This window comes from Ruditapes philippinarum, unplaced genomic scaffold, assembly GCF_026571515.1.
Source record: "Ruditapes philippinarum isolate M1 unplaced genomic scaffold, ASM2657151v2 ctg3062_1_1_1_1, whole genome shotgun sequence".
Taxonomy (NCBI): Eukaryota; Metazoa; Mollusca; class Bivalvia; order Venerida; family Veneridae; genus Ruditapes; species Ruditapes philippinarum.
Genome location: NW_026852595.1, coordinates 374,931 through 392,216, shown reverse-complemented (window position 1 = coordinate 392,216; position 17,286 = coordinate 374,931). Strand labels below are relative to the sequence as shown.

The window sequence follows — 17,286 nt, the reverse complement described above, 5'->3', positions numbered from 1 at the left end:
TTGCCAAAGCCCCATATTCATCAATCCGCGATTAATGTTCAATTTCCTTCCCCTTAGGGTTACCAAACACCCAAGCTTCCCTATTAAAGGAATAGCGGCCGAAAATAAAATAAAATGGACATTTGACATTTCCCTAGATTAACCTATTTCCTAGGACCTAAACTAAACACCCCCAGACCCAAAACAAAAAGTAAACTACGCTTTGAGATTTTAGACAGCCTACAAGCAGAAGTATTAGATTAGAAATATTAAAATTTTTAACTGGTTGCCTAACGACGGGAATAAGAAGACTTTTACACAGATGAACAACCTTATTGAGATTAATGTGTCCTTTATTACGGTTATGTAGTGATGTTTTGTTAATCGTTGTGAACTGATATTGAGAATGAGTAGTTTCTCAATTGACCGTCATAATTAAATAAAAATAACTTGTATTTTATTGACTATCAAGATCTAGTTGTCTATTTAATATCAATTAGTAAAAATCATAACACAAGACGTGACACTGTTGTACTTTTAAGTGTCAATGGAATTTTGTTTCCTTTGGTGAGCGGTACAGTGCCATCAAGGACCTCTTGTTTTTCGGTTACACACATTCCTTTAAAATTTCAAGAATACGTTAAAGTATTTTCGTCAATACCAGATTCTTGACAATAATGATTCACTGTCCCCATCTCTCTAAGTTCCATTATCCTAGAATTATGTTGCAATTTACAAGTTTTTTTATTCAGTATCATTCGTGCATTGAGGATCATTAACAAATTAATTAAACTACATCTGTTTTCACTGTAAGCCCATATGGTTCAGTGTCTAGGTTGCTATCGATTTTATTGGTGCTAAGCTATGTAACTTATAGCTTATAATACTGTAGTTATTGCATTGTCGCTTTACTTTTTCGTCTGCTCTTTCATCGTCCGATTTTCTCAGAATTTATTAAGATTTATTCTTTTTGGTCTTGCTATCATTGAACCCTGTTGTTAAAAAACACGTGCGTGAATGGCAAATTCTTTGAAAGCAGACCCCTTACCCACTTGGCCACCATTCCCACCAGCATACGGACATTTAAAAAAGTTTCTTTAATCAGTACCACACACATTAAACAATTTACTCCGGGAAATTGATAAATTACAAATGAAAATGTTCTATTTCCACTTTACAGAGAAAACCTTTTGGTGTGAAACAATATATCTGAAACGTTTTATCACTAGAATTAATATCTGTGAGAAACATCCACTGATTTCGTTTAAATACCGTTTTGTATTTAATTTATATAGTAGCGATACTAAATTTGTGTCTATATCATGGGGTGCCATCCACAATAAAAACTAATTCTTGTGCTTGTCTTCCCACTAAAACAACAATAAACAACAAAAACAACATTTTCTGAAGATACTCTTTATAGGTGAGAAATAAACATCATCTGCGGCATTTTAAAACAAATCTTTTGACAGAAATTGTACTTCATGCCAAAGCTTTAAAATCTTGACTTCGATTTCTACGACAGTCAGATAACATTCGGTGCTAAAGTCAACGTTTTACGATGTTCCTGTAATGCTTATGGAACTTCCTTCATTAAATATTAATACGAGTGTTTGTCGGTTTATAAGAAGTTTGTAGAAACAAATTGATGACAGTGGAAATGAGATATTTTTTCATTCTTAATCTTCATGAGATATGTTATATGCTTGAAAAGAGAAAATCTAGGATATTATCATGAAACAAAATGAAGAACTTCTGAGTCTCAATAATTTGATTTTAAAACGTTACTTCATGATGGATTTTGATCCGTGCCATGACAAACCAACGTAATGCGTTTGCGACCAGCATGGATCCAGACCAGCCTTGCATCGGCGCAGTCTGATCAGGATCCATACAATTCGCTTACAAACCCTATTACAAGTAGAGAAACTGATATTGAACATCATGGATCCTGATCAGACTGCGCTGATGCGCAGGCTGGTCTGGATCCATGCTGGTCGCAAACCCATTATGTTGGTTATGTCGTGACGCGGCTCATTTCTTTAAAACTAATGTGGTCAATGCGAACATTTTCTGTGTAAGATCATACAGCTGGACTAAAAGCTAACATTTTTGTCGTTTGGAAGTAAGATGTATAATTTTACGTAAGATTTCTTACAATTTTAAACATGAGTATGTCATCTGATTCACAGCAGTAGGACCTAGTACTGGACTTTCATGTTTGTAAGCGGCTTTTAACCATTTCATTGCTGAAACAGAAACAAAAAACCCTGGCCAGCAAGCACATCCGCCCAATCGCATCAGGCACTGATCACTTTATCAATTTTCATCATTCATGAACGGTTTCAAAATTTGGTAGTTAAGAAAAATAAATCAGCATGTTTAGGGTTAAAGAGAATGTCAATTTGTTAAAGCTTTCGTTTCAAAACTGGAGAGAATTTTCAAACTTTACAAGTTTTACTCATGAAGCATAAAAATAAACGATATTTTGATATCAAAATCAGTGTATATTTTATGTAGATGGCAATCAATTTCAAATAAAAATATAGTTTTTAAACGCTAGGCATCTTACAATTAATTAAATTGAAACAAAGGCTGTATTATAAACATTTATGAACTTGCCTTGATTTCATTATTTATTATTCATTTTATTCTTTATTATAGTCTCATCAATGTGATACAGTATATACAACATATAAATAAAAAGCATAATTAAACATAATTAAAAAAGCACATTGCCACTCTCTACAGAGTCATTGGAGATTTTGTATCTTTTAATATCATAATACAAGTACAATGTAGTATTATTATTATATAATAGAGTATTAGAGTCCTCTTAATCTACGTCTTGAGCATAGTATAATATATCCATGGGATATAGGCCTACATGATTGTAAAGAACATGCCCGATAAGGTTAAGTAAGAACATGGATATATAAGATGTATTCAAGTGTATGATTACAAAGAATGTGAGTTCCAAATTCTAACGTCCGATCGAAGCGCACGGCGTCCGTACTAGTACACGGTCGACTTAGTCACATTGATATACGTCATCGCCGCTAATTTATATTTATTAACGTTGATACGTCATCGCCGCTAATTAATGCATGACGTATCAAGATGTTAACAAGGTATACATGTATAGTTTATAAGTACGAACTTTTAAAAAGCTCAACTTTCAGAAAATGCACATATATCGCTAGTCTGACATTAAAGCAGTAAATGAAAAGGTCGTTCCAGTTCAGACATAATAGAATAGAAGTGAAAAGTACTTATTATGTAACGAAAGAAAGAGAAAGAAAAACAAGATGTAAATAAATTTTACGTTTATTACAAGACAATTTGCTTGAAAAAACAATCTCGAAATACAAAAAAATGCCTTTTAGATCACGAAATAAAGTTTTAATACTACCAGAGTTTCTTGCAATACGCCTTTCTTGATACCCGCCTTCTTACGCTGTAATAAGCTATTCAGCGGGTTTGCAGGGCGGTAGTTATACTGTAGTATCCGCACATACCCGGAAAGCTACTAACGTCCTTGTTGAGCTGATGTATGACATTTCCAGTGACTTACATATAGTGACCTTTTCAAAATATGGTTTAATGTTAATTAATATTTAAAAGGTATAGTTACACAACCACTATAATGTATAGAAAGTTCCTTTAGTGCAGACAAAAACGTCATTTCTAACCAGACTTAGTCAAGAAATACAAAACACTTTGTCATCTTAACAGGAAATTGGGCAAAACAGACATATATCTGCTAGACACGAAAACAGTCCTACCTACGTAATCAGCGGTTCAAAGAAAATCCTCGACGTTTTTAAGATTATTTTTAAAATAAAAGCTAGATTAAATTTGTAAATGTACATGACATGTATACACATTGTCATATATTTTATACAGAAACAGTTTTTAAGTAAAGTTGTATTTATTTGCAACACGGAGAGAAGTATTTGCAAATTGTATAAAACGCTTAAAGGGAGATAAGTGATATATAATAACTTATTATTTAAAACACTCTTGTCGCCCTTGAATTACGAATGTTAATGCAGCGAATTTCACAATTTGTGCAATATGAATGTTATCAATTAAAATGAAGTTTCTCATTGCTTTATATAATAATTCATAGAAATGTATATTTTATTATATAGAAACAAATTCACGTTTAACAACACGTGTAAAGTTACATAAGCATTATAAAAATGTTCTATTTTTGAAATTCAAATGTAGTTAGGTTAACAAGTTAGTCACGCACTGTCACACGTACAATAACTTAGGTACATTGAATCTGGGATGCTAGTTCTCTAACGATTGTCATTGTACCTCATATGTTCTATATGTTAAGCGTTTCATATTGGATATAAATATTAAACTGTACTAAAAATCGATTAGCCATACAGAGTACCAGTAAGACTGGGCAGTTGTGGTAAGACTGGGAAGATGTGAAGGATAGCCTGGGTAGATACAAGCGCCGACAGTGGGTAACCATCAATAAGATCTAATGCAGTTTATTAACAAAATGGGTTTTAGAAGCGGCATTGAATTTGCTATTTTAAGATGAAAATGCAAGACATGATATCTTTCAAATTTGGATAAATATGACTCTACTGATATAATAAACAAAACGACAAGGATATCTTCAGGAAGACTTCAAATTTGAATACATGAATATAATCGGCGCTACCAATAGATTTGCATAGTTTACTTGGAAGAAAGTGTGGTGAACTTTCGTTTTTGATTCATTTTAAATCATGATAAAATAAAATTATGAAAATATGAATCAGTAAAATGAACATTTTTGACTCATTATAAATTCATGTACATGTATAAGAAATGTTTCAAGTGCAGTTACACCTGCATATTGACTGTTCCTTATTTTTTTAAAATAGCTCTTTTGATGTGAGTATTATAACCAACATGGTTGTCAATAAACAATTTGTATATAAATAAACAGCTGAGCTTGTCTCATTATTTTGAATGCACTCTTCTTCTTCGGTACCGACCAATTCCTGAAATACGTCCAGCCAGAAGTTAGCCTCCTCCGCGTAGAAATATCAGCGGACGTGTTTGACATGGTTTTGTCGAGATTTAGGAAGTCGCCGGTATCTAAGCTGTATTCTGGCCAATTTGGTGTCACTTGTTCGGGGATGTTCGGATTGCTAAAATACATAATATATGTATACAGATGAGATATGAATTGGTATGCTGTATCATGCACGCATGGAGCATCGACCAATGTTCTTTTAGTCTTTTTTGATAAACAAAATGTCCTCATTAATTAAAGAAGACAGCTTAAAGAATAACACAATGTAGGCACGCTTAATTTCATCTTAAACAGTGGATCGAAGTTTGTAAATATTACAATAACGTACTAAGATTGGTGGGGACATTTCCAAATCATGAACTCCCGATTTCATCTTCGTGAATTCACAATTTTAACTTCATCAACTCACGTTTTCAACATACGAAATTCACGAATTCACGATTTCAACTTCATGAATTCACGATTTCATCTTCACGAATTTACGATTTCAACTTCATGCATTCACGATTTCCATTGCACGCATTCAACATCGTAATGTCACGATTTCAATTTCACGAATTTAGCATCACGAATTCACGATTTCGTGAAGTTGAAATCGCGAATTCGTGAAGTTGAAATCGTGAATTCACGAAGATGAAATCGGGAATTCATGAAGTAGAAATGTCCCCACCGGTCTTTCGCAATAAGGTCATGGTAATGCTCACTTCGCTGTACTTAATCTGTCCAGTAACAGGATAACTTTATATACTGCAAGACTTTGGAGATTTTTCCATGCATGCATGAATGCAAACAGATAACACGTATCATTCTAATATAGAGTCTTACCGAAACATGGAGAAGACACTCTAAAGATATCACCTATAATAATAACAATTGAGAACTACCCAAAAATATTAACCTAGACAGGTAAAATCATAAGGGGAAACGGTCCAGTGAAAAGACTACGGAAGGGATCAAGAGTGGTTTTAATCATGGTTTATCTACATAACTATATGAATACATAACATGCTTACATACGCTTAAGTCGTGGAAACAAATTTTTAAAAGAAGTAATATCACTGCCATATATAATAATGATGATGATGATGATGGTGATGATAATAATAATAATAAGGTAATACGGTGAATTGTATAAAATTGTGACAGCCCAACGTATATAAACAAGAAACGGTTCGTGTACTGAGTTAAAAGAATCGGACATTTTTGGCGTGTATCCATGTTTCAAATGGAACAAAATCGGAGGTACAGTGATACGACTCCCCCAGAGAGATCGATCAATGGATATACCACTAGCACGATGACTAAAGTAAAGAAGGTCAATCGGCTAACATGCCCTCGGCAAAAGATAAACGTATTCTTTTGCAAAGACAAGACTTAATGTATACTTAAGCTTTACCAAGCTGTCGGGTACTGATTCAACGCTATTCAGTCAGTACAAATTCGTAATTTTAAACATTTCTCTAAAAAGATGATTGGTTTTATCCAGATTGAAAGACAGACAAGTCCATTTGAGATAATCAGGGTGGTAAAAGTTAATTGTTGAGGTACGTATACATGTAATATAACCTTCAGAATAAAAGGCATGGTATATATATAATGATAAAACTTACATTCGTGTGTAAATAAAATTGCTGACGTTATTATTGAATAATTAATTTCATTGATCATCGAAACATCAACAATTAAGTACATTTTATTTCAAAAATTATGATGAGGAAAGTGGCGTGGTTGTGCTGCTGCTGCCTCTGTGATGCTGACGATAAGTAATGAATGATAATATAATTGATAATTTAATAGAATAGGACAAAGGCGTCATATCATTACAAATAATTCCTTACCCAGATTTGACAAAATTTGTCCAGTATGCCACCATTTTTGATGCCAGTTCTGTTTCCCATTCATTTCCTGCCACTTTACCGAGTATATCGACCATGCCGAACATAAAAGGAAGTTCATCCATATGGTTTGATCCTGGAATCCAACTAGGCGTCTGAAGGGTAACGACGGATGGTTTTGGTCTAAAATGATACATAAAATTGTTCGGTCGTGACTCATTTGATTTAATATGTAAACGAGCCATCTCAATTGCTGGTACACCGAAATTTGAATCGCCCAACATTTTCGTAATTTGTAGACGAATAGAACTACTGTCAAATGGATTTTCCCAGTCAGTGTACTGCGCTTCTATAACTTTCATTGTACCAGGATTTAGACCTGATTTGAATATTCGATTCAACATAAAGGGCAAGAGAGATGTCGACATTTCTCGTCGTGTCGGTTGTATTGTTTCTATATTTCCTCTGCTTAATACGGTTGCCCAAAGAAACGCCCCTTCATATGCATTGAAACCACTCAGAAAATCAACCGATCTAAAAAATTCAATTTCTTTCAATTCTTCTGCTGATTTGGCAATTTTTTGCGGATTTACTTTGATAAGGTCACCATCGATTATTGGTCCAAAATTTACTCTATAACTAAGTTGAAAGAATGCCCTTAAAATAGTTTCAGAACTTGCATTCCGTAAACATACCATAATAAAATCACTGTTTTCAGTATTGCAATTTAACATTTTAGCCACTAATAAAGTGTTGTCAAAAAGCGGCTGTTCAAAGTCTCGGAGTGGTATTGTTATGCTTCCGCTCTGTGCTATGATTCTTTGGAAAAGTCCCTGATTTTCAGGAAACAGCCCATGTTGAGTTACTGACATTGCACCTGCCGACTCCCCAGCTATAGTCACCCTTTCATTATCTCCACCAAAAGATTCAATATGAGCATTGACCCACTTAAATGCTAAATGCTGATCCCAAAGACCAAAATTCCCGGGCGCGTTCTCATCATCTGTACTTAAAAAGCCGAACATACCTAGCCTGTAATTTATAGTAACCACAATTATATTACCAGATAATGCCATGTTACCACCGTCATAAACTCTTCCTGCCCCTTCAGTAAATCCACCACCATGTATCCATATCATTACAGCATGCCCAGACGGTCTGTCTGCAGGACGTACCGGTACATAAATGTTAAGAAATAAACAATCTTCACTTGATTCGCGAGAAGAAATATTAAAGATAACGGCATTTTGTGGACACACGGCACCATGGTTCTGCGCATAAAATGGAGACTTCAAGCTTTTCAGCTCGACTGGCTTCTTAAACCTTAAATCTCCGGTAGGTGGCTGGGCAAACGGAACTCCTAGATATTCATGCACTTCTCTGTATATCACTTCTTTTTGCAACTTTTTTATTTCTTCCAAAGGTTTAGTTACTTTTCTTCCTATAATTTCACCTATAGTCGTTAACACTTTAGGATCTTGTGCCTCTGCCATAAGCATGAAAGATAATAAAAATATCCAGTTTACATTTGTTTGCACCATTTTAAAAGCTGTGAAGAAGATATAAAACTATGTGACCTAAAGTTTAACTACAGACTACAAATGGTTTATTCGCCGGTACCCTGTACTATAGATTATAAAATAATGTGCACTGAACCAAAGAATTTTCAATTCAACAATGTTGAAGGTCATGCTTGATAACATTTATATGTATTTTAAACAATCATATAGTGCGTTTAAGATAACTATTTAGTGACGCAGTGGTCAAGTCCACTATAACGGTGTAAAACAATTATCATATTGTGTCTAAAAGCAGGCTTGCCATACAAATTTAAATATCCACAAATTTACCAACTGTCGGTGTAACGCAGTAGGTAAAGTTGTGTGTTAAATTTTTAGTTACATATCAATGCAAGACAGCCGTTTCTTTCGGTCCTAAAAAATTCTGTATAATGATCAATCGAGTAAGAAAATATTTTTTTTTCTTGTAAAGATTATTAGTGCGGTGTTATTTTCTATAAACTTCTCATTTCACTTTTGTTTTTAAATGTTGCTATATTAAGAAAGTTGGTGCAACCTGATACGGAATGCATACATATACATAAGTTGTTTCAATTATAGTTAAGTTGGCACGAATAACTTGTGCTCTGCCTACTATATATTACACACTACACAGTATAAAAATCATTATTTCTATATCTAAACTATTCGCTATTATAACAAACTTCCTTTATATTCCAATTTATTTGCATCTAATGTAAAAATGAATAAGAAAAAAAATATATATTTCTTATCTTGAATAAATATCCTATTTTACCTACAACAATGCAACGTCACTCTCATATAATCGTAGCTGCACAGTATACCATTAACTAATACTTCGGACAATTTCAGATTTATATCAGACCATTATCTAATGGTTTCCTTTTTTCGATACAAAAAATATGTGTTGTACATTGTCATTTTCACTGTAATCATTCACTGTAATGACTTCTTTCATTGCGTTTTTGAAAGCTAGAATATGAACAACTCTGCTAAACAAATCAAACATACAATAAGTCCTGCTTGTACTAACAGTGATGTAGCTAGACATTGGAGCTTTCTTTTAAGACTTCATTCAGATCTATTTCCTCATTTAAGACTTTTTTTACAACGAAGAAAAAAAGTATCAATAGTATTAAAAAATTATCTTGCAAAATCAAAATCAACTTCCTTTTGTACTTAGTCTTATTCCGTTTCACATCAAGAATGAATTAACGTCCTGTTAGTTTTTCTCGGAAGATAATCAAGTTATTATTCATATATTATTTAACCGATCAGTAACAGAGAGTAGTCGAATCACTAGTGCTACTGGAAAATACATTGGCTGTTTTAAAGGTGTGTACGTTTTAAATCTGCTTGATAGTGAATAAAAGAATTATGTTGATATAGGGTATTATAATTAGAGTGCTATACAACTGAACAGAAAATGCGTATATGTCAAATATAATATAATATTTATAATGACATTTTTATAATGATGAATATTAAACGATAAATAAGTAAATTAATAAAAAGAAAATGAATCAGAATCAAACAAAACAATTAATGAATTAAGATAATTAACATATGATGAAATTGATGTTTTTAGTTAGTAGTGGTTTTTAAGCTAATGATTTTATACAAAAAGGCAATGAGAAAAAACACAACAACAGTATTTCAAGCTCAACTATTCTTTTACTCTTGCATTATTTGTTCCGCCATTTTGTGATAGACATAAATACTTTATATAATCTTTTGATATAAACGATATATTTAAATTATAAACAGACAATTTTGCATTACATTTAGTATATTGTATTTTGTAAATTTGTATGAATTTGTATGAATTATCAAGTCATTCATTGCGTTGTATTTTGTAAAATTGTATGAGTCATCAATATGGTGTAATTGCTTATTGTATATCTAAAATATAATTATTCAAATTCATATAAAACTTATCTTATTCACAGAAACCAACATATATATTTAAAAATGATAACTGGACTAAATATATACTAATTAAACATAGTGCATATTGAAACCATTTACAATAGTTTCGTTAAGGCTAAGTATTATAATTGTACTTCACATATATCCGGAAAGTAATTTATTTCGAGTGTTAAGTTTTTGAATGAGGAAGAAATATAACAATAGTTGCGTTCATGTCTATAAAACGACAAGAGCCTTTTTCTATTTCAACAAATTTTTTTGTGTCATAAATCATGTTTTTTCCTAAGGAATTTAGACCCAGCAAGTTTGATTAAAAATCCTCCAGAAACATTATACATATAATTATATTTTCTCCTCTGTTTGTAATTTTAATCAACTACTAGACATTCTTGAATAAAAACTGCACACACAGTTCTATAATAACAGGGGACAAAACATGAATTAACGGATAGGTTCTCGTGACCACACGCCGTTGTATCACATTTGATAAGCTTGATTCAGGGCACACTTTAAAAACAGCTTAATGCAATGATGGCCCCAGTTATCTTATCATCAAAACGTAACGTCAAATGATGTCGCACTAGCACCATGGAAAGCGAGCATCGAACAAGCAATTGTTCCTTTATACGAAACACAACCATACATTTGAACTTAATTTTAAATGGAAGTATAGCACAGATGTATCTTTTTTGGTGCATTAAACATCAGAAGCTCTCAGATCTGCGGGCTCGGTGTTTAAATGCATACTTGTGCTTCTGCAGATATTAATGCGCCAAAAATGGCGCATTAACTTTATATAAAGTGTTGTTATCTGGTTTGGTTTTAAGTCGCATCAACATTATAAAGGTCATATTGCGACTTTCCACTTGACTTTTGGAGGAAGACTTCATGTGTCCCTATGTACTGTTTGAACAGGCACGAGCGGGTACCCGGGTACAATCACCGACTTTCTGTAAACTAGTAAACTAGCTGGATAGCTTTCTCCCATGAAAGAATACAAAGTCCCTGGTTGGACTCGAACCGTAAGCGACGAGGGACAAGTGGTTTGAATTTGTAAAATGAAATCCTTTTAACGTACCTAAATAAATTCTATGATCTTTGATTTCTTTTCTTTTTTGTCGTTTTATCTAGTTTATCTTTCTTTGGTGGCTCCTATATCGAAATCGGTAGCGACGTAAACATGTGGATAGCCCACTATTGATTCTATGTGAGGAATAACAAATTTACTTTGTCTTCTTCATGAACCGCATAAGCTTCTATCTTGTCAAAGTATGTTAATTGTGTAATTTTTTGTACCAGTGGAAATAAGGGTCTTGTTTTATGGTTAAATGTAATATAACTAGTTTACTGATACAATCTGTAAAGTTAAGTTGTTTCACTGGTCATATTTGAGAAATGAAAACTTGCTACTTGATACAATTAAAATATTGAAGAAAACAGAATATAGTGTTTCTTAACAAAATATTAATCTATTCTTTCTTATATATATACTTAGTGTTGATGTTTGCATGTGCGCAACTCGATTCATCCATCGTAAAATTCACAAAAATCATTCTTTCCATTCAGGTACTATGATAAGATTTTTACTGAGATACAACTATGCTACCAGGTACATGGAGTAAAAGGTTTGACAATTCAAAGTCAATGTAGATAAGAAAAAGCTGTCAATTAGATTTTCTTTGGTTTATAGAGTTTATGCATAATAACATGACATCGTCAAAGTTAGTTGTTGGTGCTATAGACTTTGGGACAACATATTCAGGATATGCATTCTCCTTTGCACACGACTATGAAAAAGACCCAATGAAAATACAAGCAAACCATTGGATTGGTGGAGGACACATGTCACTTAAGGTAAATACCATTAACGCTTACACTTATAAAATCAAGGAAAATATCCAATATATTTATTAGTTATAATAATGATATTAATAAATATATGTATACTTGAGATATTTTTTATTACATTATACATCGAATAAGCTGCGCGGAGATGCGATATAAAATCTCTGTGGTTTAAAGGCAATACCTTATGGCAATAACGTCAAGATAAACATTACCATTGAAAATTTAGAAAATTGAACTCGTGTGTTATCGAAGCTCTCTAAAAATCTTTTGAATGCTATTCCAGGCCCCGACAACAATTCTTTTCACACCTGAGAAGGTTTTCCATTCATTTGGATATCAAGCAGAAGATAAATACGCTGATCTTGCTGAAGAAGACATTCATAAAGATTGGTATTACTTTAGGAGGTTTAAAATGATTCTACATCAGAAAAAAGTAATTTTTTATAATTCACTCATTGCTTCTTTATTAATCTAATTTTGAATACCAGTTGTTATTTTTAAACTTTATTTGAAAACATATAAGAAAAATAACAAATTAAAATATTGGAAAAATCATTGAATTTTCTTTTCATGTCAGGTTGAAGGAATCTGTTTTAATGCCATGACATTAATCATTATGGTAAAAACTGGAACATAAATTGTGTTTGTAATTTTATTAAAATCAGACCTTGTCCAGAAAGACATTGTTGTATGACGAAAACAAGAAGGCATTGTCAGCTCTACATGTGTTCTCGTCTGCGATAAAATTTCTGAAAGACCATCTCTGCAATGAAATGTCTAAGAAAATGACAGAATTTGAAGAGCGGGATATATTTTGGATGTTAACTGTACCTGCAATATGGACAGATGCAGCCAAAAAGTTTATGAGGGAAGCTGCATTGGAGGTATAATCTTTACATGTCGATACTGACATGTCTTAGAAAAGTACGGGCTTGTAGATTGTCTACACATGTCATTTAAAATGGTGCTCATTTTATTTGTATTATCTCTTAAATCCATTTTTAAATTGTTTTTGTAATACATTTAACTGTATAAGTTGAATCGGTTACCTTATGACAACTGCTTAGGCGTTATCATTATTGTATGTAATTGGTGCCGGAGTTATAAATTTATAGATTTAACTCTAAAATGAGAACAATAAAATTTCCGTCAATCATGACGAATAAATTGTAGAGTTTCCTTCATTTCAGGCTGGTATACAGTCAGATTGTTTGTCCTTAGCACTTGAACCTGAAGCAGCCTCCATCTTTTGCAAGCTCCTCCCGGTTGACTGCCTGAAACATAACAATTCGACATCTATTGAGGCTTTTAAAGCAGGATCAAGTTACATTGTCCTTGACCTTGGTGGTAAGTTGCTTAGACATATATTTGTTAAATACGTCATGCTTCGAATACACATACTCATGTCAAAGTAAGAAGGAAGGAAAAGAATAAAAGGCAAATCTCTACTCGAATGTGACACATTTTAATTCAATAATAATAATAATAATAATAATAATAATGAAAATAATAATAAAAATAAAAATGATTATAACAATAATTAAAATAATAATTAATCTTATAATTATAATAATAAGTATAATAATAATTATAATAATAAAAAATAATAATTTAAATGATAATAATAATGGTAATAATAGTAATAATAATAATATTATTATCAAAATAATATTAAGCATAAAAATAATAATAATAATAATAATAACAATAATAATGATAATAATAATAATAATGATAATAGCTTGACAAAAATGAAAACAACAACAACAACAACATCAGCAACAACAACAATAATAATAAAAATAATAATAATAATAATAATAAATAATTAATAATAATGATAATGATAATATAATGATAATAATAATAATAATACAATTGTATAAGTGAAAATAAAAATAAAATATTAAGAAGGAAATTTTATTTCAGGTGGCACTGTTGATGTGACTGTTCATCACTTAGAGTATGATGGAAAGCTAAGTGAAATCGCTCGTGCAAGTGGCGGTGCGTGGGGTGGTACTCAAGTTGATGAAGCATATTTAAGATTTCTCCAAAATGTGTTTGGCGATGAAGTCTTTCAAGCATTCAGAGAAAACAACACAGCCGATTTCCTTGAAATGCTGCGAGAATTTGAAATAAAAAAGAGAACTATAAATAAAAAGAAAGAAGGCAACATTGTTATCAGGTTCGCTGCTTCCCTTTCTGAAACATACAAAGAAAAATGCAGCAAACCTCTTGCTAATCACATATTGCCAGGACATCTAGGATCATCTGTCCAAATAAAGCGGGATAAAATTCATGTTGATGCAAACACAATGAAGAAATTCTTTTCAGATTCGATCACAAATACAAGCAAACATGTTAGGGAAATTTTGGAAGAGAATGAATTCAAAGAAATTGATACGTTATTGCTTGTTGGGGGATTTGCTGAATCGGAAATAGTTCAGGAGAGCGTGAAAGAAGCATTTCCAAACAAAAGAATCATCGTACCTAGCGAACCTGGCTTAGCCGTTTTAAAAGGAGCAGTACTGTTTGGCCATAATCCTTCGGTTATGAAATCAAGAATAAGCAAGTATACTTATGGAGTAGAGGTGATTAATCGTTTTGTAAATGGATCAGACCCAGAGAAATACAAAGTCTTCGAAAACGGCTTTTATAAATGCAGATACAAGTTCTGTCCATTTGTTCGAGCTGGTGAAATGGTTCCCGTTGGTACAGTCGTCCAAAAACCATTTATTTCAGATACATTTGATGTTAAAGAAGGATTTGGAATATATGGATCTACAGAAAGAAATCCAAAGTACGTCGTTGATGAAAGCTGTTTTCGAGTCGGCACTGTATATTTTGATAAGCCGCTTCAACATCATACTGTTGAAATGCGTTTCGGGGAGACAGAAATCTGTCTGCAATGCATTTTTAAATCAGGCGATAAGAAAACAATAGGTTTTGATTTTTTATGTACGTAAAAGGGTCATTGGTCCTTTAATTATGTTTGTTATCATATATCTTTATGCTACTGCTTCGTTGAAAGAAGTTTTTTTAATATGGAGATCAAGCATTCTTGGTCGGATAGTTTAATATTTTCCGTTGTTATGAAGATATGTATAACCATATTAATGTTGCCTTGATATGCTCATACATTACGTTGATATGAAGACGTAATTGCTATAAATTATTTTAATAATCTTTAAGGCGTAAATCATGCTTGGTGTTCTACACTTAAGTTCAACGCTACGCTTTTATCTTCTGATTGCATCTGACGGTTAAAGTGGGAGACTTCACACAGGTAAAAATGCACTATATGAACACCAAATGACATTTATCCTAGTTTAACATAATAATTATGTTATTCTACATACATGTTTTACATATGGAAACATCTATGGTATGCCAAACATACGTTAAACATGTGTTGCATTTTTACCCGAGTAAATGCATCAATCGAGTCTATTTTTGCGTAAAATCACGTAGAATCTAATTGAGACTGCTCAAAGTTCAATGTGATAAACATGAGTTTCACATATGTTTGTCAAGATATGTTTGTACATGGTTCTGGTTTAACATATGTTATTTCACATATAAAATGACATGTGCTTAAACAAATGTTTTTCAAAACATATGAAACACATGTGTTTTACATATGTAAACATATTGTGTGCCAAACATATACATTGTATTAAACATGTGGGGCATTTTTACCTGACTGTATATTACATGTGCCACCCTTTCTTTCGCTCTTTTGTGTCCTCTACCGTTTTTGGTTCGATGCCTTCTCGGTGCCCTGCTGGTGTGGCTAAGTTATGTTAGGCGTTGCGTGTTGTGGGGTCGTCATATTTTGTCCATCTTTGTTCTTATTTTAAAGTTAAAAAACACATTTAAATATTAAATTTATTTACTTTATGTGCAAAAGGAATATGTACACTAAAACTGGATACGCATGGAAGTATGGTAAAGAATCGTTCGATAAACGTTAGAAACATTTGATTACTAGCTATTAATTGCACGCATCTTTTTGTGTTCATATACATAGTATGGCATAACCTTTACCAGCATTACATCGATATGAACCCTTTGTAGATTTATAAAAAAATTCACCTTTACAGTATATAAACGTCAGTTCATAGTTTTTAAATTTAATATTTTTACTTTTTTCTTTGCATTTCATATGATTTAGCTTTTAAATATGTTGTTTTTGCTTCAAATGCACTTTTCTCCTCGTCAGGCAAAGTTAAAGTTTTAATATTCATAATTTTGTCTTTTGTTTTCACTCTTTCCCTTTTTCAATGTGAATGCACTTGATACGTAATGTTTGTGCCAGAAATTGTAATAATAATTCGAAATGATCAATCGTAAGTAGTTCTTTGTAAATTTAGTACAAAGTAAGTTGTCAGGTCGCACAACACAGCTATTAAAGACGATTTTAGAGACCCCATACCAACGGAGTAATATTTATCGCACAAACAATCTACGTTATATAAAGCAAACAACGCAAATTTACTGATTTTTACTCGTTTCATTGTTTGAATACCCTGATGGACTATGTAATGTCAAATAAATAAGATTCCTTTAAATGCAATACTTTTCAAATTGTAAGATCCTCGTCGAATGTGCAATAGAGAAAAAAAGAATCCCAAAAGAAAATCCAAAGTGAAAATATAGCAGGCATGGTTTGATTGAGCCCGTTCATGGGCGGCACTGTCAAGTGTAAACTACCGTCCACGCCCTCTAGCACCGGAGTATGCCGAATTCAACATTTTAACATTAACACTGTGAAATTAAAATAAAATCTTTACAGCGTTAGCTGTAAAATTAGCACAATGTTGAATTGGATATATTTTTCTGTATTGTCTTGAGTCAAAATTGATTGTGAATCGAATTCCTTTGATTTTTGTTGAGGTAACAATTGGATTAAACAAGGAAACCCCTTAATCACCTTGTTGTTTATCTTATTCTTAAATGATATTGAACGTTGTAGAGATCTCGTTAATGACTTAGAAAATCTCTGACAGCACAGCTGAATTAAAACTAGACAAAAGTAAATGTAAAATTTAAATTGGAACAAAAACTTAATGCTAAATTTGATGATAAAAGAGGGAACAAATTATTT

General features: G+C 32.4%; 2 protein-coding genes across 3 annotated transcripts; one reads left to right on the top strand and one right to left on the bottom strand.

Moving 5' to 3' along the window:
- Positions 1-4,193: 4,193 nt before the first annotated feature.
- On the bottom strand, positions 4,194-8,463 carry LOC132718159 (carboxylesterase 5A-like). The gene is made up of 2 exons (XM_060701787.1): positions 6,865-8,463; positions 4,194-5,141 (listed from the first exon to the last, which is right to left on the bottom strand). Exons 1-2 carry the CDS (start codon positions 8,400-8,402, stop codon positions 4,907-4,909), a joined length of 1,773 nt encoding a protein of 590 aa, XP_060557770.1. The 5' UTR covers positions 8,403-8,463; the 3' UTR covers positions 4,194-4,906.
- Positions 8,464-9,650: 1,187 nt separating this feature from the next.
- Positions 9,651-17,268, top strand: LOC132718245 (heat shock 70 kDa protein 12A-like). 2 transcript variants are annotated; one of them, XM_060701901.1, is made up of 6 exons: positions 9,651-9,737; positions 12,022-12,185; positions 12,463-12,612; positions 12,845-13,063; positions 13,370-13,526; positions 14,109-17,268. In XM_060701901.1, exons 2-6 carry the CDS (start codon positions 12,027-12,029, stop codon positions 15,143-15,145), a joined length of 1,722 nt encoding a protein of 573 aa, XP_060557884.1. In that variant the 5' UTR covers positions 9,651-9,737; positions 12,022-12,026; the 3' UTR covers positions 15,146-17,268. The 2 variants fall into 2 exon arrangements, with proteins under 2 accessions (XP_060557884.1, XP_060557878.1); XM_060701895.1 differs by having other exon boundaries at positions 9,671-9,737; positions 11,898-12,185.
- The last annotated feature ends 18 nt before the right edge of the window (positions 17,269-17,286 follow it).